Here is a 24476-nt window from a genome sequence, read left to right as displayed (position 1 = left end):
TTGGCTGCCATATCTACAGGTGGGAGCAGATTCTCCCCCGAGCTTCCACAGATACGTGCATTTAGGGCTCATTAAAAATCCATGGATAGCGCTCTTGGCGGCAAAGCCTCTGATGAAATTTCAGAGCTGGCATGATTTGCTCTCAAGACAGTTGAGTCTTGCTGTGCGCTGGGCAGGTGATATGGGGCAGTCAGGGCCAGCTGCCTCCAAGATGGGGAGCTGCTTCAGCCCACCTCTGCTTGCAGGCACCCCAAGGACAGCATTGGGGTGCGAAAGAGAGAGAAGCAACTTCTTCTGATTCCCAGCTATATTACATGAACAGTATCATTTTCCCTTGTCACCAAGGGTGCGCCTTGGGTCAGTATCCACCTCACCATTGGATAGAGGAGCTAAGCTGAGGCACATAGAAAAATGCTCTGCCCAAGGTCTTCTAGTGAGTCAGTGGCAGAGCTGGGGAAAAGGACCCAGGAGTCCTGGTTCTCAATCCACTGTGTAAAGCAGGCCCCGTGTCAATCGATCCTTCCGGAGAGGGAGTCCTGGGGCTGTTCTGTACAGCTGTGGAATCAAGCAGAGAGGGAAAGTTGAAGAAACCCCCAGAAAGGTGAAAGTGATTTGAGGCAGGTCTGTGTAGATGGACTTCGTCTGTATCTAGAATGGAAAATCCAGGAAATGTAGCTTCATCCTGCAATCAGCAGGTAGTGTGAAATAGCCGCAGTGGAAAAGGATAGCATAGAGAAGACCAAGCTGAGATGTGAAAGGAAACGGAGGGTCGACGGAGCTCATTGCAGATGGTCGGAGCTGGGTTCTCTCACACACATGAGAGGAAGTAGACCCTACTCAGACACAGGGAGAATGGTGTGTATAGACAGTTGGGTATTAAGAATGGAGCACATGGAAGAGGGAAGCTGGAGTCTCCCTTTTGACTATATTGCCTGCACAGGGCTCCTTGGAAGTAATTATTCCATAACGACGATGGCTTAGTGACTATTCCAATCGGCACGTTAGCTGGATGAACTGAATAAACCAGCCATTGTGCCTTCAGTGAGCCAGCTACCCCTTTGAGCCAGGTAAGAGGGGAATTGGGGACTGGTGCTGTATGTGCTCCTCCGTCCACGTTTCTAGCCCATGACCCTAGTATCTGGCCATGGGGGCAAGGACATAGTGAACTTTGGTCTGTCTCTTTTTGCCATCCCAGGAGAAGGTGAGCCGTGGGAGATCCCCTCGTTTTACTCTGTCTCTGATAGTGAGATCAAGAGAGTCTCTGAGACGCTGTACTCTGCCGACGTGAACAAGGCCGCCAGCCACGAGATTGTCCTCAACCTGCAGCACAAGATCTCCTCTGACCAGACCGGGGAAGGCCAAGACTACGCCAGCCAGAAGTGAGGGCATGGGGATGGGGTGGACGGGACAGGAGATGCTGGAAAACCCACATGTGTGGGATGTGCAGATGGGGGGGGTGCGTTGAGGTTACACCAGATCTTTGCATGAGCAGAACCTTCCACAGCCACATAGACGTTCCCACAGGGCAGACAGAGAGGAGTGCCGCAGAAGTAGCACACACGTGCGGCAGACAGGTCTGGTCAGGGTGTGGGGGTGCATGAAGGGGGATGGAAGTGGTATGTATGCTTAGTTCTAGCTCTCTAGTAGGGGGTGCCTCCTTCTGCAGATCCCATTTATAACTATCTGAGAGGGACTAGTTAGTCTCTGGTCAGAGCGGAAGGATGGTTCAGTGGTTAGGGTACCAGCCTGAGACTTGGGTGACTGGGGGGCTATCTCTTGCTCTGCCACAGACTTCTTGGTGTGACCTGGGGAAGTCACTTAGTCTCTCTGCCTCAGTTTGCCATGTGCCCAGTGGGGAAAATAGCACTGCCAGGCCCCCCAGGGGGTGGTGAGGATAAATGCCTTGAAGATTGTGAGGCCCTCTGATGCTCCGGTGATAGGGCCCAGATAAGTACCTAAGGTACAGCTATCAGCCCACCGGCTCTGCCTCCGATTCTCCGGCTGGGTCTGTGACCAGGAGCCGTGTCTCTAAACTCTGCTCTCCTGCCAGGCTCTTCAGCTACGTGGATGAGGATGCCCTCTTCTCCAGACCCACCTTTGCCAGGCTCTTGGCTTTGCTGAATAACTACGAACGCATGACGGGCAAGGAGGAGGTGGTGATCGCCTCTGAGAGCGAGGAAGTGGACGCTTTCCTGGATGAAATCTTCCAGACCCAGGTGATGGAGAACCTGACCCAGTTCTTTGTTTCTGAAGGTAAAGCGCTGACTGTGCAGGCGTGCACAGCTGGGTGATGACATGGGTTGTGTCTGCTGCCAGGCGCTAGAGGGACCATAGAGGGGGCCTCGGATCAGTGCAGGATCCTATCACTCTGCCAGGTGCCGTGCAGACAGGCTGAGCCATCAGGAGTCCAAGCAAGGAATCGCCTCCCCTTGCTGAGCCGATTTGCACTAGGTTATGCTCTGTGTGGAGGAGCTGGCCGTCCACCCCAGCGTGGGGCTGCTGGATGGGAGTTTTGGATCCCTGCGGAATGCTTGTCCCTCTAGCTTGGCTCCCACCCGAGCCGAACGCAGCTCCCGGCACCTGCTGGCCGTCAGCGCCAGCAAGCAGGACTGCCTGTTCTCACCACAGCCGGCTCTCGCCTGGGAAACTCGCTGTGCGCGTCAGTTGGAGAAGGAACATGTGTTTCTTGGTGCATTTCCCAACGCACCGTCTGCTAAATACCAAGCACGGTGCTCAGGAGCAGACCGTGAAAGCCAGCATCCGCAGCGCCCCGGTTGTCCCTCCCCGCTCAGCTGCTCGCCGCAAACAGTTGTCACAAATAGCATATTGCGTCCCGGTGCTTCGCTTCTGAGGCAGGAACGGGAAGATTCAGGCCACTAAAGACAAGGCTGCTGTTAAAACGAAGGCACACGGGGAACGTGGGGGGCATGAGTGACACAGAGGTAGTAGCTGGCACCTGTGCCCAACGGGAGTCTGGGAGTGACAAAGGAGAAGGGAAAAGTGCAGCAGAGGGGCAGTTTGCACATTCAGAGAGGAGAGGGCAGGGCCGCCCAGAGGAGGGGGCAAGTGGGGCAATTTGCCCCAGGCCCAGGGCCCCACAGAGGCCCCCACAAGAGTTTTTCGGGGCTCTTGGAGCAGGATCCTTCACTTGCTCCGGGGGCCCTGGAAAACTCTCGCGAGGCCTGGGCCCCCGGAGCTTCTTCCGCTCCGGGTCTTTGGCACCAATTTGGCGGCGGGGGGTCCTTCCACTCCGAGACCAACCCCCGAAGTGCCCGAAGACCCGCGGCGGGGGGTCCTTCCACCCTGGGACCCGCCACCAATGTGCCAGGTCTTCGGCAGCAATTCGGCGGCGGGGGCCCCCGCCACCAAAAACCCCAGGCCCCCTGAATCCTCTGGGCGGCCCAGGGAGAAGAGCCCATGTCCCGGCTACGAGGGTTTGATGTTCTCAGTAGCGAGAATGGTGATGGAGAACATCCGATCGCTATCTCTGGGCCTCACCAGTTTTTACAAGTGAAGAGGCGGCATATGACCCCAGTAAGCCCATGCCGGAGCTAAGCAGACACCTTGCCGCCTCTCGCTGGGCTGAATCACTGTGGCTGCCTAACCCATGGATTCAGACCAGCAGTGGGCTCTGAGATCTCCCGTGGCTGGGCTATGGGGAGCTAGCTGCATCGCCCTGCCGGAGACCAGCTCTGACACCTGCTCTCTCCCCGGGCCAGAGATCTATTTGTCGGAGAATGACTTCAAGGCAGACCTGAAGGAGATGTGGTTTGGGCTTTACTCGCGCTCGCAGGGAGCGGCCATGGACTCCTCTGGCTTTGAACATGTCTTCCACGGTACCGCGCTGCTCGCGGGGCGGCGGGGGGAGATCTCCGATGAGGGCACAACACAAATGCACAGCTCCGGGGGCTGTTGGAAAGTTGAATAAACCCGAGGCTCCGGTATGCCCACTTGCAGAGCCCCTTCTGCTGGAGGGAACCCCCCTCCAAACACTAGAGCCAGAAAGGTCAAACACAGGGTGGGCTAAAATCTGGCCCCTAATATTCAGGTTCCTGAGGAAGCAGCCTCATCTGCAGAGGGGCTGACCTGCTGAAAACTGCTGCAGGGCAGCCTCAGTGGAAATCAGGCCACATGTTTAAGAAGCAGCAGCCCGAGCTCTGGGGACAGCCCTTTAGATCCATAGATCTCCAAGCGTGTTCCAAAGGAGGCTGGTATCATTAGCCCCCTTTTACAGATGGGAAACTGAGGCACGGACAGGGATGCGCCTGGCCCAAGTTTGCCCACATGGCCAGTGGCAGAGACCGCTGGGAACAATCACTGAGATGTAATTTCTGCCAATCACACAAGTGTGAGCGGGGATGGGGCGGGGGGAGGTCAATCATTGGGAATTTGCCAAGAGGCTAGTTTGACGTGAAAGCTGAAATGGACCAACTAGGTGTGCCGGTCTGATAAGTGGCATAGCCAAGCCTAGGGTGGGATTTCCTGGGGATAACCCCTTGTACTGAGGGGCGGGGTGGTGTTGGTGGCCTGCAGTACACACATCACTCCGGATAATCTGGTGGACCCTCCTGGCTGTAAGCTGCATGGCTCTGAGTTTTAACGCTGGGTCTTTTCGGGCCGGCATTTCCCTTGGACAGCATTTCTCAGGTCAGACCTCTTAGTTATTCTTAGCCACTCAACAGGATATTAATCCACCTCGACCCACGTTAGCATGTAACCCACGGTGTCGAGACGACGGATGTTCTAGGTCCCTGCTGAATAGACAGATACAGCCCCACGAGTGATTGTCCTAAAGTGCCGTGTGGTCAGGCAGTTGTACCGGACAATTCACAGACCCCTCCGTACCCTCAGAATCCCTGGGGGCGATGGGAACTCGGGAAAGTGATGAGCGGCTAGAAGAAGCTGAGGGGCCCGTAGGGAAGGGCACAGGGTCTGCGGGAAGCCATCGGTGGTGCTGCCGGCTCTGGGGCGGGACAGGAAATGAGCCAGAAACAGGCCGTGACTCCAGCTCTGCTTCCTCTCGCCTGCAGGTGAAATCAAGAGTGGGAAAGTCTCAGGTTTTCACAACTGGGTCCATTACTACCAGCTGGAGAAGAACGGGCAGATCAATTACCTGAGCTACAGCTACGATGGGCCTGTGAGTGCTGAGGGGAGAACATCCATGGGGCCTAGCTTGGCCTGGCTCCTACCTGCTCACTCCGGGGGGAGGCGGCTCCCAGCCCGGCTCAGTGCGGCTCCTACCCGCCCGCTCCAGGGGGAGGCGGCTCCCAGCCCGGCTCAGTGCGGCTCCTACCCGCCCGCTCCAGGGGGAGGCGGCTCCCAGCCCGGCTCAGTGCGGCTCCTACCCGCCCGCTCCAGGGGGAGGCGGCTCCCAGCCCGGCTCAGTGCGGCTCCTACCCGCCCGCTCCAGGGGGAGGCGGCTCCCAGCCCGGCTCAGTGCGGCTCCTACCCGCCCGCTCCAGGGGGAGGCGGCTCCCAGCCCGGCTCAGTGCGGCTCCTACCCGCCCGCTCCAGGGGGAGGCGGCTCCCAGCCCGGCTCAGTGCGGCTCCTACCCGCCCGCTCCAGGGGGAGGCGGCTCCCAGCCCGGCTCAGTGCGGCTCCTACCCGCCCGCTCCAGGGGGAGGCGGCTCCCAGCCCGGCTCAGTGCGGCTCCTACCCGCCCGCTCCAGGGGGAGGCGGCTCCCAGCCCGGCTCAGTGCGGCTCCTACCCGCCCGCTCCAGGGGGAGGCGGCTCCCAGCCCGGCTCAGTGCGGCTCCTACCCGCCCGCTCCAGGGGGAGGCGGCTCCCAGCCCGGCTCAGTGCGGCTCCTACCCGCCCGCTCCAGGGGGAGGCGGCTCCCAGCCCGGCTCAGTGCGGCTCCTACCCGCCCGCTCCAGGGGGAGGCGGCTCCCAGCCCGGCTCAGTGCGGCTCCTACCCGCCCGCTCCAGGGGGAGGCGGCTCCCAGCCCGGCTCAGTGCGGCTCCTACCCGCCCGCTCCAGGGGGAGGCGGCTCCCAGCCCGGCTCAGTGCGGCTCCTACCCGCCCGCTCCAGGGGGAGGCGGCTCCCAGCCCGGCTCACTGTGGCTCCTACCCGCCTGCTTGAGGGGGAGGCTCCTACCCACCCGCTCCAGGAGGAGGCGGCTCCCAGCCCATCTCAGTGTGGCTCCTACCCGCCCACTCCAGGGGGAGGCAGCTCCCAGCCCAGCTCAGCTCAGCATGGCTCCTAGACTGGAGGGAGGGTCTCTTTCTGCTCCCCTACTCAGCCTGCTGCCTCCTGGCCCCACGAGAGGTCTGGGATCAAGTCTCAGTCCCAGTGGCGGAGTGAGGCAGTGTGAGGGGGGCTTGGTGAGTCCCTTTGCAGGCCCAGCACAGACGGGGGGACAAAGTCTCCTCCCACGGAGTCCTGAGCCATCGCAGTCCAGCTGTCGGCTGGCGAGCGGGCTGCCCGGCGTCCCTCCCCGGCGCTGGCTCATTGGGTAGCAAACTGGTGCCGTCCTTTATCCCATGTGCCCTCTTGAGATAGTTTCCAACTGGAGACAGCCCAGAGTGCTCCCTGCCAGGGGCACCCACCTCTTGTGTCCCCTTGTCTGGTTGCAGTGGACCGACTACCCTGACATCATGGCCTTCCAGTACCGCTGGACGGGTTATCTGAAGAGTATTTGCTCCTTCTTCATTGGCTCCAGCCCCGAGTTTGAACTGGCCGTGTACACGCTGTGCTACAAAACCAGGCCCAACAAGCTGTGAGTATCAGACACAATGCCAGGTAGGGCGGGCCTCGGGGGGGTGTTGCCCCCGAAGAGGCACCGGCCCAGGGGGGACAGTCGTTCAGGTCATTTCTGGTAGCAATTGATGTACTTTTTAAAAACTCTTTGTTGTGTGTAAAACCCTTTGAGAAGCCTGCTAATGTCTCCTTCCCCCCAGGCTTTAGTGGCAAAGGCAATCATTGCAGTCTGATCCTTAGAGCAGGGGGAGCTGGCAGTCAGGACTCCCGGGTTTTCTCTTGGTTCTGGGAGGGGAGTGAGGTGTACTGGTTAGAACAAGGTGAACTGGCAGTCACGACTCCTGGGTTCTCTCCCAGCTTTGGGAGGAGAGTAGTACCTAGTGGTTAGAGCAGGGGGGGCTTGGGATCAGGATTCCAGCCTTCTCAGCATTGCCAACCCCAAGTGTTCAAAACTCATGTCAGGCCACAGGGAAAGAAAACACAGGATTGGCTTAAACACTGTGAGGCTTCTAAGAGATACCATGTGTGGGGACACGTTTGTATCACCCTGAGGGGCGCACTCAAGGCAGGAGGCTTCAGAGGGCGACATGGCTCTGGACGGCCTCCCCAGCAGCCTCACGTCCATCTCCTTGCAGGTGCACGCTCAGCCTTGGTGGGAAATCGGCTCAGATTCAGACTTACTCCTGGGCCAACTCAGAGTACGGAGCAGGCAAGCAGTACCTCGCCTCCTCGTACCCCAACTCCCCCTGACCCTCCCCCCCGGCACCACGACAATAAACCTTTCCCTCACTCAGCTGCTCCCTCTTGCCTTTTGTTTTCAGGGGCCCAAGTGGGGGACTTCCCCCGGCCCCCATCTGCACGCGTGGCGCCTGCTGCTAGTTTCTTGCAGTGATTGTTGTTTGGGGAGGGTGCATACGTGGCCTGTTATGTGACACTAGGTAATACCTGTGTCCAGTTTTGGGCCCCACACTACAAGAATCGGTTCCCTAGGGAGGTGGTGGAATCTCCTTCCTTAGAGGTTTTTAAGGTCAGGCTTGACAGAGCCCTGGCTGGGATGATTTACTTGGGAATTGGTCCTGCTTTGAGCAGGGGGTTGGACTAGATACCTCCTGAGGTCCTTTCCAACCCTGATCTGATTCTCTGAACCTCGGGCAAGTGCAGAGCAAATTTAGTTCCTGTTCCTTTGCCCCCAGCAGGCTCCAGGGTTAATGCGCCGTGTACACATTGTCCGGCTCCGTTTGGATCTTGGAATGGAGCTGGTGGTCATGAGTCGAGCTTCTGCCTTGTGGTTTGTGCTGTGCTCAGAGCTGCCCTGGCCAGGAGCACCCCCAGGGCAACGGGGCCCCTGGGAGCAGCCAGCCACTGAGCTCTCACTGGTAAAGCAGCCCGGCTAATGGCCTGCTCCATTGTCGCTGTCCATGGTGACGGCAGTGAGGTCTCCAGGTGGAGTTTAGATGGAAAACATCCCTTATTGCTGCAGACTAAGCCCTCCCGGCCACACACGGGCCTGAGAGCTCCTGACTAGGCAGCAAACAGGCACAGATGCCCTCAAAAAGCCGGCTTCCTCCCCATCCTGCAGCTGGCCCAACCGTTCCCAGTCACCGGGGGTGGGCAGGTGTCAGGGAATCTCCCTTGGCAGGGCATAGGCCAGGCCAAGGTAGCGCTCCTGAAAGATGCAGACCCTTCTCTGAACACACACACACACACGCCCACCCGCCCTGCCCTGCCCTGCAGGCTGATGCAGTTTGCGGCCAAATCCATCCCCTCTCTCCTCTCCACTGCGAAGACCCCTTAATCACCCGCAGAGGCAGGGGTTCCCCAAGCAGCAGCTGCAGTGAAGAAAGCACAAACTTAGGATGCCTGTGGGGGAGCGAAGCCTTTTGCCTTCCTGAAGCCTGCTCCTGAAATCAGTGGCAAAACTCCAGTGGAGCAGGACCAGGCCTTTAAATGCCCCCGTGGCGGCCTTGGATCCATCTCATCATTAGCAGCTCAACTAGCCCTTCCTGTGATGAGAGTAGGGATCCAGAAAACACTTTACAGGCCGAGAATTCTCCTGTCGCGACCAAAGGCGGCTGTTCTGACGGGTCCTGTCATGAAAAGAGCTGCTGCGTCTGCCCAGTGAAAACGCTGCCACTGTCCCCCGCCAGGAGAGCCGCTGGCCCAGATGGGTCAGGCAAGGCTGTGGGGAAATGGAGGACAAATTCAGCAGGGCTGCAAACAGAGCAGAGGCCGGGGACGTGTGCGGCTTGTGATGTCAACGGCTGGGGCGGGAGAGCTGTTCCTGTTCAAATAGAGGATCCCCTCTATTTTCGGGGGGCCCGATTGAAATGTCCCGAAGGTGCCTGCTTTCCAGAGGAAGGGGGCTCAGCACATTCTAAGAACCAGGCCTCTTTGAGGTGACACCCCTCTACCCATGAAACCAGAGATTTCCCAAATCCCTTCTTCTGTCTGGGCTCCAGCGCCGTTTCTCTTTCCCCGCCTTCCTGTGCTGAGCTGCAACGCGCGGCCAGACCCTGCTGTGCTGCATGTGATTTCCCTGGCAGCGCCTCCGATTTTGCAGGCAACAGAAAGACCCCGGCAAAGCGTGAAGCTGCCGGGGGTTTATGGCTTTCGGCGTCAATGCTGCCTGATACCTTCATGGCTCCTGGTCACTGGTGCTTGGTGAATGGGGAGGTCGTGGCTTGGCTTAGAAGCCTGCGAACTGGCACCGTTTGCTCACCGCCAGCTGCGTCTTTCTTCACTGGCTGATTTAGGCCTCGTAATTCCCCCTGGCAGTAGCACTGGTGGGAAGTACAGCATAGCCTGGGTTTGGGCATTAATATTGTCGCCCCTCTGCCAAGTGGGAGTCGATTTTGAGGCCTCCCCGTGGGAAGAGAAGTCAGTGCCATGGTCTCTGGGTCTTTTCTTGGCGTCACTTGTAAGCATTGAATTAGTTAGAGCCGAAGGCAGAAAGCGAACTTGCCCGCTGCTTGCAACTGCTGCCCCCTCAATGAACGTGCATCGCAAAACGAACAATGCTGCAGCGTTGCTTCAAAGACTGAACTCCGCTTGCATGCGACACAAAAGGCAGCAGCTCCATTGGGTGTCTCCTGCTCTAGCAGTGTACACAGGGCCGGGCTTGAGCCCGGGCAGAGTCAGGATACCAGAGGATCAGAGTCCGAGACGAGTCAGAGGGCAGCCGGAGAGTCCGGTGGCAGGAGGCAGGCCGAGTACCAGGAGATCAGAGACCGTAATGCCATAACGAGCCCCACTGAAATCCACCGTCACTAGTGCTCTTCAAACCACGCCCCAGACCGCAAAGCTCCCATAATGAGAACCAGAGTGGGTGAGAGGGCCACCAGATGGCGCTTTAAGGTGCCAAATTTGCAAAAGTGCTCAGTCCCCAGCAGCTCCCATAAGGTGGGAGAGGTGGTGATGGGGGAAATACGCCATTGTTCCCAGTGGGGAAAGGGATCCTCCATCCCTTTGGGAGGGAGCCACTGGGTGCCAAATGCATCTGCAAAGCCGGCTGCTTCCGTTCGATGCCTAGCCGGGAGCTGAGTAATATTGAAAACCCAGGTCCGATTTCCAAGCTGCTGTGTTGATTGAAACGTCATCTTGTCAAGAGGAAGCCAGCGGAGGTAGGAGGCTGGCACTTCCTACCGCTCTGCGGTGTGCTTTAATGACGGCCTGCACCTTTCCCCGGCCAGGGTTGTGAAACTGACAAAATCCCCCCCATGGGGGAAAGGGCTGAGGGGGGCTTTCCTGGAACGTGGATTTCTGGGAAGGGAGAGGCACCCATTCAGCATTTCCTGCACCACAGTCGAGAGCGCTGTGTTCCCCTGTGTTCACCACCATCCAACTGACTCATGGACTGCCTGTAAGCATGGCGGGCAGACAGCCTTCCCCCCATTCACTGGGACCGGCTCTGCATCATGGATGGGACGGCACATGAACACGCAGCATCCCGGAGCTGTACAGAACACAAATGCTGCAAAGACACTGGCTGCTCTGGAGACCCTCATTCCTGAAAAGGGAGGTGAAATGCAAGCTCAGCCCAAAGCTGGATCGAGACCCCTGGAGTCTTGTCTCCCAGATCCTCGCTAAAGTCAGGGCCCCTTGCCCCTTACGGCTGTGAATAAAACCTTCCGAACATAGAAGTCTGCAGACAGCCTGAGATGGCAGCCCAGAGAGAGGTGTAAAGGGTTGTTGTTCACCTCAATGGAGGTTTACTCTGAAACCTAACAATGGCAGTAATTTTAGCAGAAACATCCAGCTCACATGATTCACCCATAGTGCCCCCCCCATGCTAAAAACTCCAGCTCTGGATCCCTTACAATAGGGCCAGATGCACCTTGACACCCAGCCGCCCGCTCTACCATTAGACCCCATGTGACGAAGTGGGACTGTTCTTAGTGTTTCCTCTGAATACTGTGTGGGTGCCTCAGTTTCTGGCCGACACTCTGTCTCCTGGCAACTAATGGCTCAGGCCCTTCCCCCCCCGCAAGGGATGCTAAAGATGTGGGAGAACAAAGAGGTCAGGTGACCTCCTGACCCAGGAAAGAGACAAAGGCCAGAAAGGAGGGGCTGGAGGGGGTTTCAGTTCGGTGCTGGCTGGGGATGACAAGTGACCGCAGATGGGGTTGTCTGGCTTGCTGGGCCCCAGAATGGACCTGTCTAAGAGATCCTGTTCTCTGTACCTACAAGCTCTGTTTCAGACCGTGTTCCTGTCATCTCTGTTTTACTGGCTGGCTAAGAGTAACGTCTAGCTGTGGAGTCGGAGTGCAGGACCCTCTGGCTTCCCCAGGCCCCCGCCTGGGGAGACTCGCTGTGGGAAGTGCACGGAGGGGCAGAGGATGCTGAATGCTCCAAGGTCAGACCCAGGAAGGTGAAGCCGTGTGAGCTTCTTGCCCTGGAGACAGTCTGCTCCAAGGGAGAGGAGGCTCCCCAAAGTCCTGACTGGCTTTGTGGGGAGCAGTTCCTAAGCAGCGCCCGAGGACTCTGTGACGCCCCACTTCTGGCTTGAGAATTATGATGCAGGGGTCACCATGGATAAACAACTCAGCATGAGCGCCCAGTGCGATGCTGTGGCAGAAAGGGCTAAACAGGAGTACAGAACAGGAAGTGGGAGGTAATTTTGCTCAGTCTATGGGATTGGTGAAACCAGTCCTGGAATCCTGCATCCGGGTCTGGGGTCCCCATTTTAAAAAGGATGTTGGGTAATTGTCACGGGTGCAGAAAAGAGCCACAAAACCGATTGGCAGGCCAGAGAAAATGCCAGACAGTGAGAGAGAGACTCAAGGAACTTGTCAAAAAGGAGATTGCGAGGGGACTGGATTACAGCATCTAAGTACCTTCGTGGGAAGAAAACCCCGGGTCCCGCAGGGCTCTTTGCCCTAGCAGAAAAAGGCAGGACGCGAACTAACGGCTGGAATTGAAGCCAGACAAATACCAGTTAGAAATAAGGCCCCAGCTTTTAACAATGAGGGCGATTAAGCACTGGAACAAACCACCAAGGAAAACGGGGGAGTTGCGATCGCATGTTGCCTTCAGCTCAAGGCTGGAGGCCTGGCAGGAAGAGAGGTGTTCAGCCAGACAAAAGTTACTGAGCCCAATGCAGGCATAACTGGGTGAAATGTAATGGCCTGCGGTACACGGGATGTCAGCCGCCAGGATCTAATGGTCCCTTCTGGCTTTAAACTATGAATCTGGGAATTAGCAAGGCCCTGCAATTCTATAGTGATGGTCACCCTGGAAGTAAGTGAGATAGATAGATGGGGCATGTGGGCCTGGATAGATAGGTAGACGGCGTGCATAGCACAGATAGATGAGATGAGATGGACCTGAGTGGATGAGATATATGCATATGGCTAGGGATGTACAATGTTCGTGCACATGGGCGGATGCATATACGTGTGTGTGTGTGCGCGCGTGTGCATTGATGGGTCTGTATGTGTGTTCATGGGTGAGTGCACGGTTACATTAGGGTGCCTGTGTACATGCAGGGGGTGTTTATGGATCACTAGCTAGCTAGGTGTATGTGGATGAATGTGTGTGCATGGAATGTGTGTATGTGTTTGTGTGTGGATGGCTGATGCCTGTGTGCAAGGACAGGTGGGTGAGGGCATGTGTGCGTGTGGAATGCATGCCTGCAGGGTGCACGGAAGGCGTGTTTTGTGGATGCATGGTGTGTGCATGTGTGGTGGGCATGTTTGTGTGGATGGATGTTCACACAGGTATGTGCACGGATGGCTTGTTTGTCTAGATGGATGGGTGTTCGCGTGCATGCATGGGCGGGTGCGTGCACCTGTGTGCACGGCGAGGCATGTGCACGGATGGGTGTGAGTGTGTGGCTGGCATGTTTGGATGGATGTCTACATGCATGTGGGGTGGGTGGGTGCTTGCACAAAGGTGTGCACGGAGGGGTGTGTATGCAGGGATAGGCGTGTTCGGCTGGGTGTGCCCCTGCGTAGCCATATCTGGGTGCCGCCGAGATAAATGAAATAATTACACGTTGTGGGGAGCCAATGTTCCAAACACTGGCAACGAAGCAGCCTGACGAGCTGCTCCACCTGTTGTGGGAGTTCCCTGCTCCACCTGGGAACCTGCGGGGTGTTTCACAGGCCCCAGTCCTGCTGCCGTTAGGCCCTCGCCGAGCCCTGTGCGTGTTGTCAGAATCAGGTAGGGCGGCAGAGGCTGAGCGCAGATGGTTTGGGTGACATGTGACTCAGGAAGTGCAGCGGAGACAGAGCTAGACAGAGCCACAGACCGAGCCGGATGGGCCGGGGCCCCTTTCATTTTTAAGGAGGATCTGGGGAGTTTTGGTCTCGGGGGGCCCTGGAGGCTGAGCCATGGGCAGAAGATCCAAACATAGCCCTGCCAGGAATTAGCAGACGGGGCGAGGGGCCTGGGACCATGAACGTGCAGAAGCAGTTGATGTCTGCAGCCATCCGCGTGGAGGCAAAGAGGCAAGAGGGGGTCAAACTGCATCTGAACAAAGTTTTCCGCCTGGTGGAAAGGGTGAACGACCAGCAACTGAAGAACAGCATCAAGGCCTCGCTGAGCATCGTCCGAGGTAAGCGGCAGGTGTGTGGCTGGGCTGGCTCCTCTGACCCACATCGGGGCTGGCGTGCGGGGTGACCACAAGAGACTCTGCTTTCCCAGGGCAAAGGCACGCGGAGGCTGGATCGCTGAGTCTGGGGAGGCACTGGTGGGAAGCTGTCCAAATGGCTCATCCTGGCCAGGCGCCGAAATGCACAAAGCCAGGCGGCTTGCAGAGAGCTGGGGCGCCGGGGATAGAGTGCAGAGCACCCTGTTGCTCTTCCCCGGATGTCCCTCATCAGTGTCACGCAGCTGCAGGGCTCCTGCACTCTCAGGGCAAGTCCCTGCAACTCTCTTTAGGAGGTGGCATCTCGGCTTGGGTGGCAGGGGACGAGGAGGGTCCAGGCAGGAGAGGGCTATGCGGAGGGCAGTCGGAGCAAGCCCAGACAGTGGCTGGTGGCGAGGAACTGGCCCCTTGGACGAGCGTTAGGCTGGCGCTGGAGGAGACAGTAAGCAATTTGCTCTGTGCAGCGTCAGGTCCATGCTGTTGGGACCAGGCTGGCGCTAGCAGGGGCACACTGGGTTTCCCTCCTCCCTTTCGTGGCTCTGGCTGCTGTGTAAAGAGAGAGGGGACTCTGCAAACGGCTGGGGAGGGGGAAGGGAAGGGAGAGAGTCCTATGGTGGCGTAGAGATTCGTCGGTTAGGCTGCTTTCCTGTGGGTTTCTGGAGCCTCCTGCGATCGGTGGGGGAGGGTAGGCGTCCGTCATGCAGGCCTCCTCTGCCCCAAACAACCTGCACCCGGCTGGTGTCCCAGGCACGCAGGGTGGGCTCTAGATGCAGATGCCAGAGGGCTGGCCAGGGCAGGGCTCCCTAGTTGGCTGGAGGGGACTCTGCCACCCTGCCCACCCCGGCAGCAGCCATCAAATCCCAGCCCCATCTGGGCTTATTGAGCGTCTGAACGCAGCACAAGAAACTCTCAGGGCCTCAGGCCTGCCCCCCCCCCCCAGCACATCTGTTCTCTGCAGCCAGGGGCGCTTGTTTCTGTTGGCCTTTGCTCCCCCTCACTCCAGCCAAAGCCCCCCTGCTTCCAGCTGGGCCTCTAATATCACAGCCCAAGCCCCACCTCTAGTCCATTGACTTTTCTGGTCCAGGAACAGGGTCGCTGGGCTCCTCTTCCCCTCTTCTGTTCTCTGGCCCCTCTGGCTGGAACCGCTGTCAGTCACGAGGTCCTCTCCCGCAGCCATTGTCTCCAATGGCTGAACCGCGTGAGACTCCTGAGCTGCCTCAGTGTTACCAGTCACTGGGTATTCATCCTCCAGGCCATTGGCGGGGTCCCGAGTTCCTTCACTGGTCCTCTGTAGCAACAAACTCCTCTCCCCTCACCTGGTATAACAGTAACAGGGAACTGAGTCCCACCCCCTCTGCATGCAAACTGAGAAAAACAAGGAAAAAACAAGACCCTCCCCCCACACACACTTTTTCACATCTCTCCCCTTCAAGTCTGAACCTGACAGGGTCACTTAGCAGTGCCTGGGAAGTTCAGGTCCCCCCTGATAAAGCATCAGCCTATAACATTGGCACTGTTTCACATGGACACCTCCATGTCACGCTCCTGGAGAAGCAGGCTCCATCTCAGAGCTTGGCATTAACCCTTTCATTTGGTGCAGCCAGGTCAGGGGTGAATGTCAGTGTACACCACCACAGTTGGCTGCAGTTTAGAAAGGCCCACACAGGCTGGCATTCCACAGCAAGGGACGCCAGCTAGCGGGGACATCCCACTCCCTGTGCCGCCAGGAGCGCCAAGCAAAAGGCGCATCCGTTCCGATGCCCAGGGAGAGCATGCACCGTCCTCTGACCTCAGCAGCTTGCAGCTTGCTCCAAGCAGGTGCCGCAGCAGCTGGCTGACATGCTCAGCTCCTTCCAGGGCTCGGTTGCCAGCTCTGTCTACGCTTGCCAAAGAGACGTTCCTTTCACATTGGAAACAGCTGTCCTGACAGCTGGAAAGTTCCCTCCGCCCCAGCCTCTGCACTGAGCCTCTTCATGCAGGGATGGCTCCTCCCTCTGCACACGCGTGTGTGTGCACACGCTTGTGTGCGCATCACACCTGCACTTGCTCACACCTGCGTGCAGGCATGGGCTCCAACGTGTGTGCAGCCCTCCGTATGTTCACACGACAAGCAACAACACTGGACACACACCGGTGTGCGACACATGCATTCACGCCACAGCGTGCACACACACACATAGAGCTGCACCTCGGATTAAACACCCACAGCCTCACACACGTCACACACATTTGCCTGTGGAGCCACGCACCTCTTAACCGCCCACATCCATGCATGCCACATGTATGCACGCAGGCTGGCACACACGTGTGTACACGCGCACACACACCAGTCGTGTAGGGTGGCCACTCTGGGGATTGGAAGCCGCCTCCACGTGGCTGGCTGCCCTCTGCCCCATCACGGCTCTCTTGCTTGGCAAGCATTAGTGCCGCCCATTAAGCATTAGTGGGAATGACAGCCACGTGCTCCGAGCAGCAGGGAGTTTCTTCGGTAAGGGCCCCTGTGCGCTTCCGGCTGGAGTTTACTCCGAGTTTCCTGGGGCGCCTGCTCCCCTTGTATGGGACTGGGAGGGCGGACTGAGGCTAGCAGGGAGGCTGCACTGTGCTGGGGGGAGGCTGGCTGATGCTTAGTTAAGAGAGGGTGCACTGTGCTGAGGGGGCTGCCATGGGGGGCGGGGGCTGGGCTGATGCTGTAACAGGGGTGCACCTGCTGAGGGGAGGGGAGTTGACTGTGTGTGTGAGTTTCACTGTGCTGGGGGGGTGGAGTTGCACTGTCAGGGTAGGAGGGGGCTGCGGAGCTGCACCGTGGAGTGGGGTGTGTGGCTGAGCTGATTCTGTAGCGGGGGGGGGGGGTCACATGCTGGGAGGGGGGCTGATTCTGTAGCAGAGGCGGGTGCCACCATGGTGGGGGAGGAGAGCTGGCACATGCTGGGAGGGGTGATTCTGTAGCAGAGGCGGGGTGTGCATGCTGGGGGATAGGCTGGGCTGATGCTGTAGTAGAGGGGGTGCATGTGCTGAGGGGGGAGGATTGCACAGTGTGTGTGTGTGAGAGAGAGAGAGAGTTTCACTGTGCTGGGGGTGGATTGCACTGTGCGGGGTGGGGAGGGATTTGCACTGTGTGTGGTTGTCGGGGGGGAGTTGCACTGTGAGGGTGGGGAGGGGAGCTGTGGGAGCTGGCACGTGCAGGGGGTTGGGGTAGCTGGCTGATTCTGTAGCGGGGGTGGGGGTGGGGGGTGCACCATGCTGGGGGGAGGAGAGCTGCAATGCTGGGAGGGAAGGCTGATTCTGTAGTGGGGGGGGGTGCGCCGTGATGGAGGGGGAGGGGAGTTGCACTGGGCTTGGTGGGAGCCGGGCTGATGCTGATCCCATGGCCACATCCCAGCTGGGCGGGACAGTGCCTGGGCCGGGGGCAGGTGCCAGGGACAGCAGATCTGAGAACAACGGTGCCCAGCGCTCGCCTTGGCTGTTGGGGCCTGTGGGCACCATCGCTCCCAGCCTTGTGCGGAGGGACAGCCCGGGGTCCCACGCAGCAGCCGCCCAGGGCTCAGCACCGGATGGCCCCCCGCCAGGCCTTTCCGGCCCCACCACTGGCGTTTAGCGCTGCGGTTTTCCTGTGTAATGGGACACCTGACTCCTGCGGTCGCTGGCACCACCTCATTCTGCGCCGCCGCTGCCTGCTGGGGAGCCTGGACGGGGCTGCCTCTCGCCGGTGCCGGAGCCCGGTTCGGTTCCTGCACCCGGCTCTTTGGGTGGCTCCTGTTCGCCTGGCTCTGACGCAGAGGTGGATCCTGGGTGCTGGAGCTGTTGCCATGGCAAGAAAGGAGACGTGGGCACCGGTGCTGTTTGGCACATGCAGCGCGATGCCTTTATAGGGACCGAGGGGAGGGGGTGTTTGTGAAGGGCTGGGACCCACCCCTGTGGCCAACCAGTTGCATCAGGGGCATCTATATTCAAGGAGCTGGCTGGGGTCGGGGCAAGGGGGTCTGGGATGAGCAGGGCCAGTGGAGTACTGGTTTTGGGGAGAGCAGAGGGCTGGCTACGGGGTGAGGGGGGCAGTGGAGCAATGTAGGGGCTGGTCCCCATTGGCAGCTGCTGCTCAAGCAGGGTTATGGGCCGGGATGCTGGGGCTAGGGGATCGGGCCTGGCGGTGGGGCGGGGGAGATGAAGTCCAAGATTCCCCCCGACCCGGGGGAGAGGCCCTGTTGCTGAAACCTTGCAGTGCGCAGTGCCCCTTGCCACTGGCATCTCAAAGGCACCACCCCCGGCCGTCTGCCCAGCTGGTGGCTGACACGCAGGCTGGCATTTCTGCCAGAGCCAAGAGCTCACCGGGCCGCTCTCGCCAGGTGGCACCTGGGACCCAGGTGTGGTGCCAGCCGAGGCCCCGTGGAGCTGCCGTGATGTCAGCTTTGCCCGTCCTGTGCTGGCACCGCCTGCTCCTCCTGTGCCTCCCCCTGTCCTCCCCGCTGCTGGCCCCGGGCGCTCGCTGGCCCCGTCGACCTGGCCTCTCCCACTCCTTTCCTTTCGACAATGGCTGCCCAATCCCACGAAGCAACCTGCTGTGCTGCTGTCATGCCAACGGGGAGGAGGTCCGATTGCCACGGTGCAGCTGGGCACTCTGGAAAGGCAGGTGCCTGTGCCCTGGGCACAGGGAATCAAGCTGGAGAACTCTTCTCTCTCGGCGCTGCCCTGGTTTCCACCCCCTGCCCTCGGGCGCTGGTGGCGCTGCTGACTCAGGCCAGCTGTGGGCAGCTGGTGAATTCCAGCAGCCGGGCGCCACCCCAGCAGGTAACTAAGGGAGAGAGACAACACGGCTTGTTTGGCTTCCCTCCACCCAGCCTGCCAGGTCCGGGAGGTTTCCCAGGCATCACAGCAGGGAAATGCCATGCACTCAGCCCTCGGCTTTCTCTGCTGAGCCAGCAGCTCCGGCCCCGCCATCTTGCCACCCCGATCCTGGGTGAGGGGGAGGCAGAGTGGGGAGAGATTAGACACTCAAGCCATCTAACCCCCTGGGACGTGCCACTCGCCACAGGGAGGCCCGTGATCGGGACACAGTCCGGATGCCCACGGTTTGCGGGCAGGGGCTGCGGAGGGAAGCATGTGCCCAAGGCTGCCCCCTAGAGGTGATGCAGGAGGGGCACCGGAGAGGAACCAACTGTGCCCACTGGCCGCAGTTGGGGCTCCAAGTGCAAGCGAGCAGCAGGCTTGTCTGGGGGCATCTTCCTGTCGCAGTCATGTGCGCTGGGCTGGCCAGATGGAGCGGCAGTGCTGGCTGCCTGGCAGCGTCCCAGGCCCCGCCGTGTGGGCTGCCTCGATTCGTCTTCTGCTTCCCTGAAACATGCCAAACGGGAAAGCAAGGCCCCCACGCCAGCCAGCAGTGAGAAAAAACTGCAGCAAGGGCTGTTAGCCAAGCTGGTCAGGGATGCAACCCTGGGCAGCCCCAGCCTCTGACGGCCAGGAGCTGGGACTGGACGACAGGGGATGGATCGCTCCGTTCGTTCCCTCCGAAGCACCCGGCATCGGTCACCATCAGCAGCCAGATACGGGGCTCACCCTGGATGGTCGTTCTTATGCTGGTTCCAGAGAGCAGCCGGTGCTGCCCAAGCCTGGGTGTGTGTGTCAGGACCAGCAGGTGACCCCTCAATGATCCATCCTGTCTCTTTGGCATTCGCTGTCGGGACCATCGATGGAGGAGATTCTGCTGTGTATTACCCTGGGGCCTAGTGAGAGCAGACACAGCCCCTGCCTCAAGGAGAGTGTAGCCGACACAGACGAGGAGTAGGAGGGGTGGTGACTTGACCAAGGGCACCTAGGGAGTCAGTGGCAGAGCTGAGATTAGACATCCCCCCCCAGGGCTCATGAGTGCTCTAGCCACTGGGCTGCGCTGCAGTGAGGCTGCTGGAAAATGACAGATGGGAGGGCTGACTCGATGCCAGACCCACCCAGCCCATCCGGGGCCAGGCCGATCCCCTGTGCTGAGCTTTGCGGTAGTGAGACATCTCTGAGGAGGGAAAGCAAATCTCGATGGTAGGCAGGACAGGCCGCTCAGACTGGCACCTTGGCGCTGCGGCAGCCTTCCCCAGAGTTGGGGGGATGATGGTCCCCGGGCCCAGTCCTGCTATATGTAAGCCGGGGAATGGTCCCGCTATTGTGGGGAACTTTCCTGGCTTATACAGGAGCCTGGTGGAATGGGCTACAGAGAGGATGTAAGCTTCCACTCCCTTTACCCAGAAGCCTGCCTGACCTTGAGGGCTCCTGTTCCGCTCCCCAGTGTGGCAGAGTCCTCGAAACCCCAACAAGGTTGGGCACAGGATTCCGGGAGGGCTCGACCCTTGTCGTGGTCACTCAGCGCAGGGGCTAGGGTGTCCCCACTCTGGGGGGCTCTCTCTGCACTGGACGCTTCCCTGACCCTCTGATCATCACACACAGTTCAAAGCAAATACAATTTATTAAACAGCAACCAATTAAAAAAAATAAGGAAAAAATGGGAAAGGTGAAAGGAAAAACCCGTCACCCAGCTCTGTGGCCCAGGGACATCACAAGCAGCATCTCTGGGATGTCAGGGAAGTTCACTCTGTTACTCACAAGTCCCAAGGGCCTGCCCAGGCCCTGCTGCGGGCCGGATACCTGCTCTGGCGGTGGCCACACACCCTCTGGCTGTAGGTGGGAGCACCCTTCTTCCCAGCGTCACCTCCGCCCCATTGGGATTACAGTCCCCCTCCAAGTCTGGCCTGCGAGGCCTCTTGGCTGGGGGCGTCTCCCTGCGCTGGGCCCTCTGCCCAGGGTCCCCCCTTGTTCCCCCCAGCTGCTCACTGCACCCAGCTCCGCATGGCTCCAGCTCCAGCTCCAGCTCCACTCTGCCTCAGCATGGCTGCTGCTCTGTCTCCAGCTCCCTGGGCTGCTTCTCTGGCCCCTCTGGCTCTGGTTGCTGCAGCTCTGCTCCGAGCACAGGTCTGCTGCCCGGGCTCCTTCTGTGACTCTGCTCCCAGCTCTGACCTGCTCCCTGGGCTGCTTCTCTGGCCCCTCTGGCTCTGGTTGCTGCAGCTCTGCTCCGAGCACAGGTCTGCTGCCCGGGCTCCTTCTGTGACTCTGCTCCCAGGCCTGACTGCCCTCGGGCATCCTTTTGGGCCTCTGGTGCGCCCGCTTCCCCAGTCCTTGGGCCCGCTCCTTCTCCTTTAGCGCCCCCCATGCTGACTCCCAGGAATTCCCGTCTGGAGGGGGACACCCCCCCCGCTCTGACTTCCCTTTGCTGGGCCTGTCAATCAGGCTGACCTGGAGCATTAGCTTCTCCCCATTGCCCCTGGGGACTGTCAGTCTCAGGATCCTGATTTCCCATTGGCCCTTCCCCTTTCTTTCTGGACTGGGGCCTAGCCAACCCCCCCAACTCAGAGTTAGTAAGGGGACCAGAGTCCCCCTAGATATAGATGCGCCCTAGCCCCCGGGCTCGGGGCGGGCTCTCAGCCTGTGCTGCCTGCGGTTTGAGGGGGGCTGCGCAGGGCTCTCAGGAACCAACCCCCCCAGGGGAGCCGCAGGCCAGGCTCAGGGAGCCTCTTTCCCGCGGTGGCGCTGTCAGGTCCCAGGCCATCTCCAAGTGCCAGGGTGGCTGCCCGCTCTGCCTGGCCCAGGCCCTGAACCCTAGGCCAGGGCTTGAAACTGCCTCGACCCAGCCCAAGGGACGGGCACCCCGGTGAGCCCGGATGACCCCACGGCAGGGTTCCCTCGAGCTCGGCCGTGGGCTGGAGCGGGCAGAGGGCGCTTCTTGCCTCTGACACTGTGGTGGCTCCGGCAGATGCCCAGTGCCATGGGGGGGGCGTCTCCATGGGCAGCCCAGCCCCGGGATGCCCAGGTCACAGTCCCGGCTGCACTGGGGCATGCTAGAGACGGGGTGAACTCACCCCCCCACCCCCACCCCCAGCACAGGCTCCAGTTTGGGGGAACGAGCTGGGATTCAGCAGCAGCACTCGCCGTGGGTGGGTCGCCATGGCGACGTGAGCAGCTCGGTCACGAGTGTGGGGGGGGGCTGCTCCTGGCTCCCCAGAGTCTCCTGGAGGGTGGGGGCACCCTGTGCTTTACCACACATGAGCTGGGGCACTGGTCCCCCCCCGTCCCCCAAGGGCAGAGCCTGGGCTGTAGCACCCTGGCACTGTGGGGCCACGCCGGGCAGCGTTGGGGAGGGGGGCATACCCCAGTTTGCACAGGGAGCGGACACCTGCTTCCTGCATTTCAGCTGGGCAGGGCAGGGGTGCAGGGTGGGGGTAGCCACCCCCCGTCACGCCAGGACTCAGGGCAGTGGGGGTGTGTGGAATCAGGATGGGGGGGGTCATGCCCCACTCTTCCCCAGGCCTTGGAGGCAGCAGGACAGGGGGATGGGTTTTGAGGGATCTGGCAGCACCATGCCCCATTCTCCCCCAGCCCTTGGGGTGCAGCGGGGAGGAGGGACACCCCCTCCTCTCTGGGGACTGGGGCAGCAAGGAGCAGCTGGGCCCGGGAGGGTCCCCTCTGTTGCAAACACCCTGCTGGGAAGCCAATGTCTTGTCTCCGCTTCCCCCATGTAACTGGCCCTGCCTCCCCGAAGGCCGCCTACGGCTGAGCTTATTATAGCCCTGCTGGGGTGGGGGTGGGGGACCCCCCACTGGGGGAGCCGCAGCACTGCTGCCTGGCTGAGTTAGCAGAGTACAAGGCATGGGGGGGTGGGGGCTGGCAGATCGAATGGGGGGCAGGTAGGTGAGTGGGGCTAGCGGGGGAGCAGTGGAGGTGTTGAGGCTGGGGTGCTGAAGGAGGAAGTGTGGTGTTGGGGCAAGTGGGGGTGGCAGTGGGACAGTGGATGAAGCTGCCCCCCATTCACTCCCCACAACCCATTGGGATGAATGGAGAATCCCAGGTGATCTCATGCCAGTGTGTGCTGAGCTTGTGCCCACCTGGTGCCACCCTGGGGCAGGTGCTGGGGTCCCATCGTCACAGCTGGGTGAACCCCATGAGAGTTGGCATCGCACGCTGCTGGCTGAGATCAGTGCTTCTGGGCTTTCCCCCTAGATGCCCCCTCCCCAGGGTCCTGCCTGCTGCCTTAGCAGCTGGGAAGGGGCTTCGGGCCCAGCCCTGCCCAGGCAGCAGCTCAGGGTGATGCACTGACCCAGCTGCTGGCAGCTCCAGAGCCGCCCCATCAGCACCCGCACGTCAGTTCTGGAGCCTCCTCCGTGCTCAGCTCCAAGGTCAGGTTGAGTCACCATCGCCAGGCAGGCAGGGGCTGCGTCAGGGAGAGCTGGGAAGAGGCGGGCACGGGGGAAGGTGACCCACACAGGGCCCACTATCCCCCAACCCCTCCTCTGCATGCCCAGCACCCTTGGGTGCCTGGCACCCCTGGCTGGTAACTGGACGTTCTCTGCAACGGGCAGAGCCCTGCGCAGTAGTAACGGCTCCTCGCCAGCATTCGCAGCTCAGGCAGGAGGTGCCAGGAGGCTGCCTGTGCCAGGCTGGCACCACTCCCAGGGGGCCCCTTGCTACTCCAGGAGCTAGATGTGAGTGGCGGACTCGCGGTCCCAGTCGCTGGGAGGCGTTGGATGCGTTGCAGGTGTGACTGGGGCTTTGTGCTTTAATTCAAAAAATGGGGTAACGTCTAGTGTGTAACAGGGAGAGCTGCTGCATGAGCCCAGCTCGGCGGGAGCAGGAGGTGGGCAAGTTTGTTCCCCACACTGGGCAGGGTGGAAGAATGCTGCTGGAGGGTATGAGCGGCTAGCCCTGCACCTCTGGGGGCTAGGCCTGCTCTGGAGTTTCACAGCAGCCTCAGCTCGCAGAGCCGTGACACCTTCCCCATCCCTCCGGGCTGAACTCACAGGCAGCATTTTGCAAAGGGGAAAAAAAACACCCTCTTCTACCCCCACAGCAAACAGCACTGAGTTCGAGGATCAGCTGCTCTCTGCAGGGAAGGAACCACGCCTGGGGTGGAGGTGGCTCCCCACCACGCTGGCAAACCAGCCCTGGCCAGAGGGACCTGGATCCCCTGGAGCAGCTGGCTCCAGGCCTTTCCTGGCGGCTCCCAGGGTGGACGAAATGAGGGGGATGCGCCAGTGTCACATGATGTGCTTCTGATCCACGTGGGTCTGTGAGAGCTCCCACGACCCTCGAACTGGTTGTTCCTGGCTGCAGCCTGGGCGTCTGCCAAGATGGCAGCCATGGCCCTGGGCAGCCAGCAGCCATATTGCCCAGCCTGCAGGACCAGGGGGGCTGGATTAGCGACACCACCATGCTCCCCGGCTGGACCCTCAGCACGAGGGTGTCGCCAGGAGTCTCCCAGAATCAGGCCCTATCTCCCGGAGGCTACTAAAGCCAAACGGGGAGATTTGAGGTCGTTAAAACTCTGGCAGCGCAGCAGGGCTAAGGCAGGCTCCCAGCCTGCCCTGGCACCTTGCTGCTCCCAGAAACGGCTGGCATGTCCCTGTGGCCCACAAGGAACTCCGCACGCTGCCTCCACCCTCAGCACTGACTCTGCAGCTCCCATTGGCCAGGAACTGCAGCCAATGGGAGCTGTGGGGGTGGCACTAGTGGGCTCGGGCTATACGCGGAGCCCCCTGCCTCCCGCCAGGGGCCACAGGGACATGCTGGCTACTTCTGGGAGCAGCGCGGAGCCAGGGCAGGCTGGGACCCTGCCTCAGCCCCATTGCACTGCAGACCAGGAGCCTCCAGGCCAGATCCTGC

At 60.2% G+C, this 24476-nt stretch overlaps 3 protein-coding genes across 4 annotated transcripts in view; all 3 read left to right on the top strand.

Annotated features, from left to right (window-relative positions):
- Nucleotides 1-1085: 1085 nt before the first annotated feature.
- Nucleotides 1086-7458, top strand: LOC116828446 (uridylate-specific endoribonuclease D-like). Its single transcript, XM_032786676.1, has 6 exons — nucleotides 1086-1379; nucleotides 2051-2253; nucleotides 3720-3836; nucleotides 5031-5137; nucleotides 6580-6722; nucleotides 7339-7458. The coding sequence occupies exons 1-6, from the start codon at nucleotides 1126-1128 to the stop codon at nucleotides 7451-7453; spliced, it is 939 nt and encodes a 312-aa protein (XP_032642567.1). The 5' UTR covers nucleotides 1086-1125; the 3' UTR covers nucleotides 7454-7458.
- Nucleotides 7459-13436: 5978 nt separating this feature from the next.
- The window catches only part of AGAP2 (ArfGAP with GTPase domain, ankyrin repeat and PH domain 2), a 64890-nt gene continuing 53850 nt past the window's right edge, over nucleotides 13437-24476 (top strand). For both annotated transcript variants that reach the window (XM_032786872.2, XM_032786871.2), the window contains exon 1: nucleotides 13437-13757. In XM_032786872.2, coding sequence (XP_032642763.1) covers nucleotides 13598-13757 — 160 coding nt within the window. In that variant the 5' untranslated portion in view covers nucleotides 13437-13597. The remainder of the gene's footprint in view (nucleotides 13758-24476) is intronic.
- The window catches only part of DCTN2 (dynactin subunit 2), a 350710-nt gene continuing 344205 nt past the window's right edge, over nucleotides 17972-24476 (top strand). Inside the window, exon 1 of the mRNA XM_075061135.1 lies at nucleotides 17972-17976. The gene's annotated coding sequence lies outside the window, so the exon portion shown is untranslated. The remainder of the gene's footprint in view (nucleotides 17977-24476) is intronic.

The sequence above is a fragment of the Chelonoidis abingdonii genome, chromosome 26, assembly GCF_003597395.2.
Source record: "Chelonoidis abingdonii isolate Lonesome George chromosome 26, CheloAbing_2.0, whole genome shotgun sequence".
NCBI classification, from domain to species: Eukaryota; Metazoa; Chordata; order Testudines; family Testudinidae; genus Chelonoidis; species Chelonoidis abingdonii.
Note: the sequence above shows the minus strand (reverse complement) of the source record. Positions and strands in the feature narration are given on the sequence as shown.

Coding starts and splice junctions, on each gene's coding strand:
- LOC116828446 (XM_032786676.1), top strand. CDS start 1,126: ATGACCCTAGTATCTGGCCATGGGGGCAAGGACATAGTGAACTTTGGT. Junction 2,254..3,719: donor CCAGTTCTTTGTTTCTGAAG/GTAAAGCGCTGA, acceptor TCCCCGGGCCAG/AGATCTATTTGTCGGAGAAT. Junction 5,138..6,579: donor GCTACAGCTACGATGGGCCT/GTGAGTGCTGAG, acceptor GTCTGGTTGCAG/TGGACCGACTACCCTGACAT.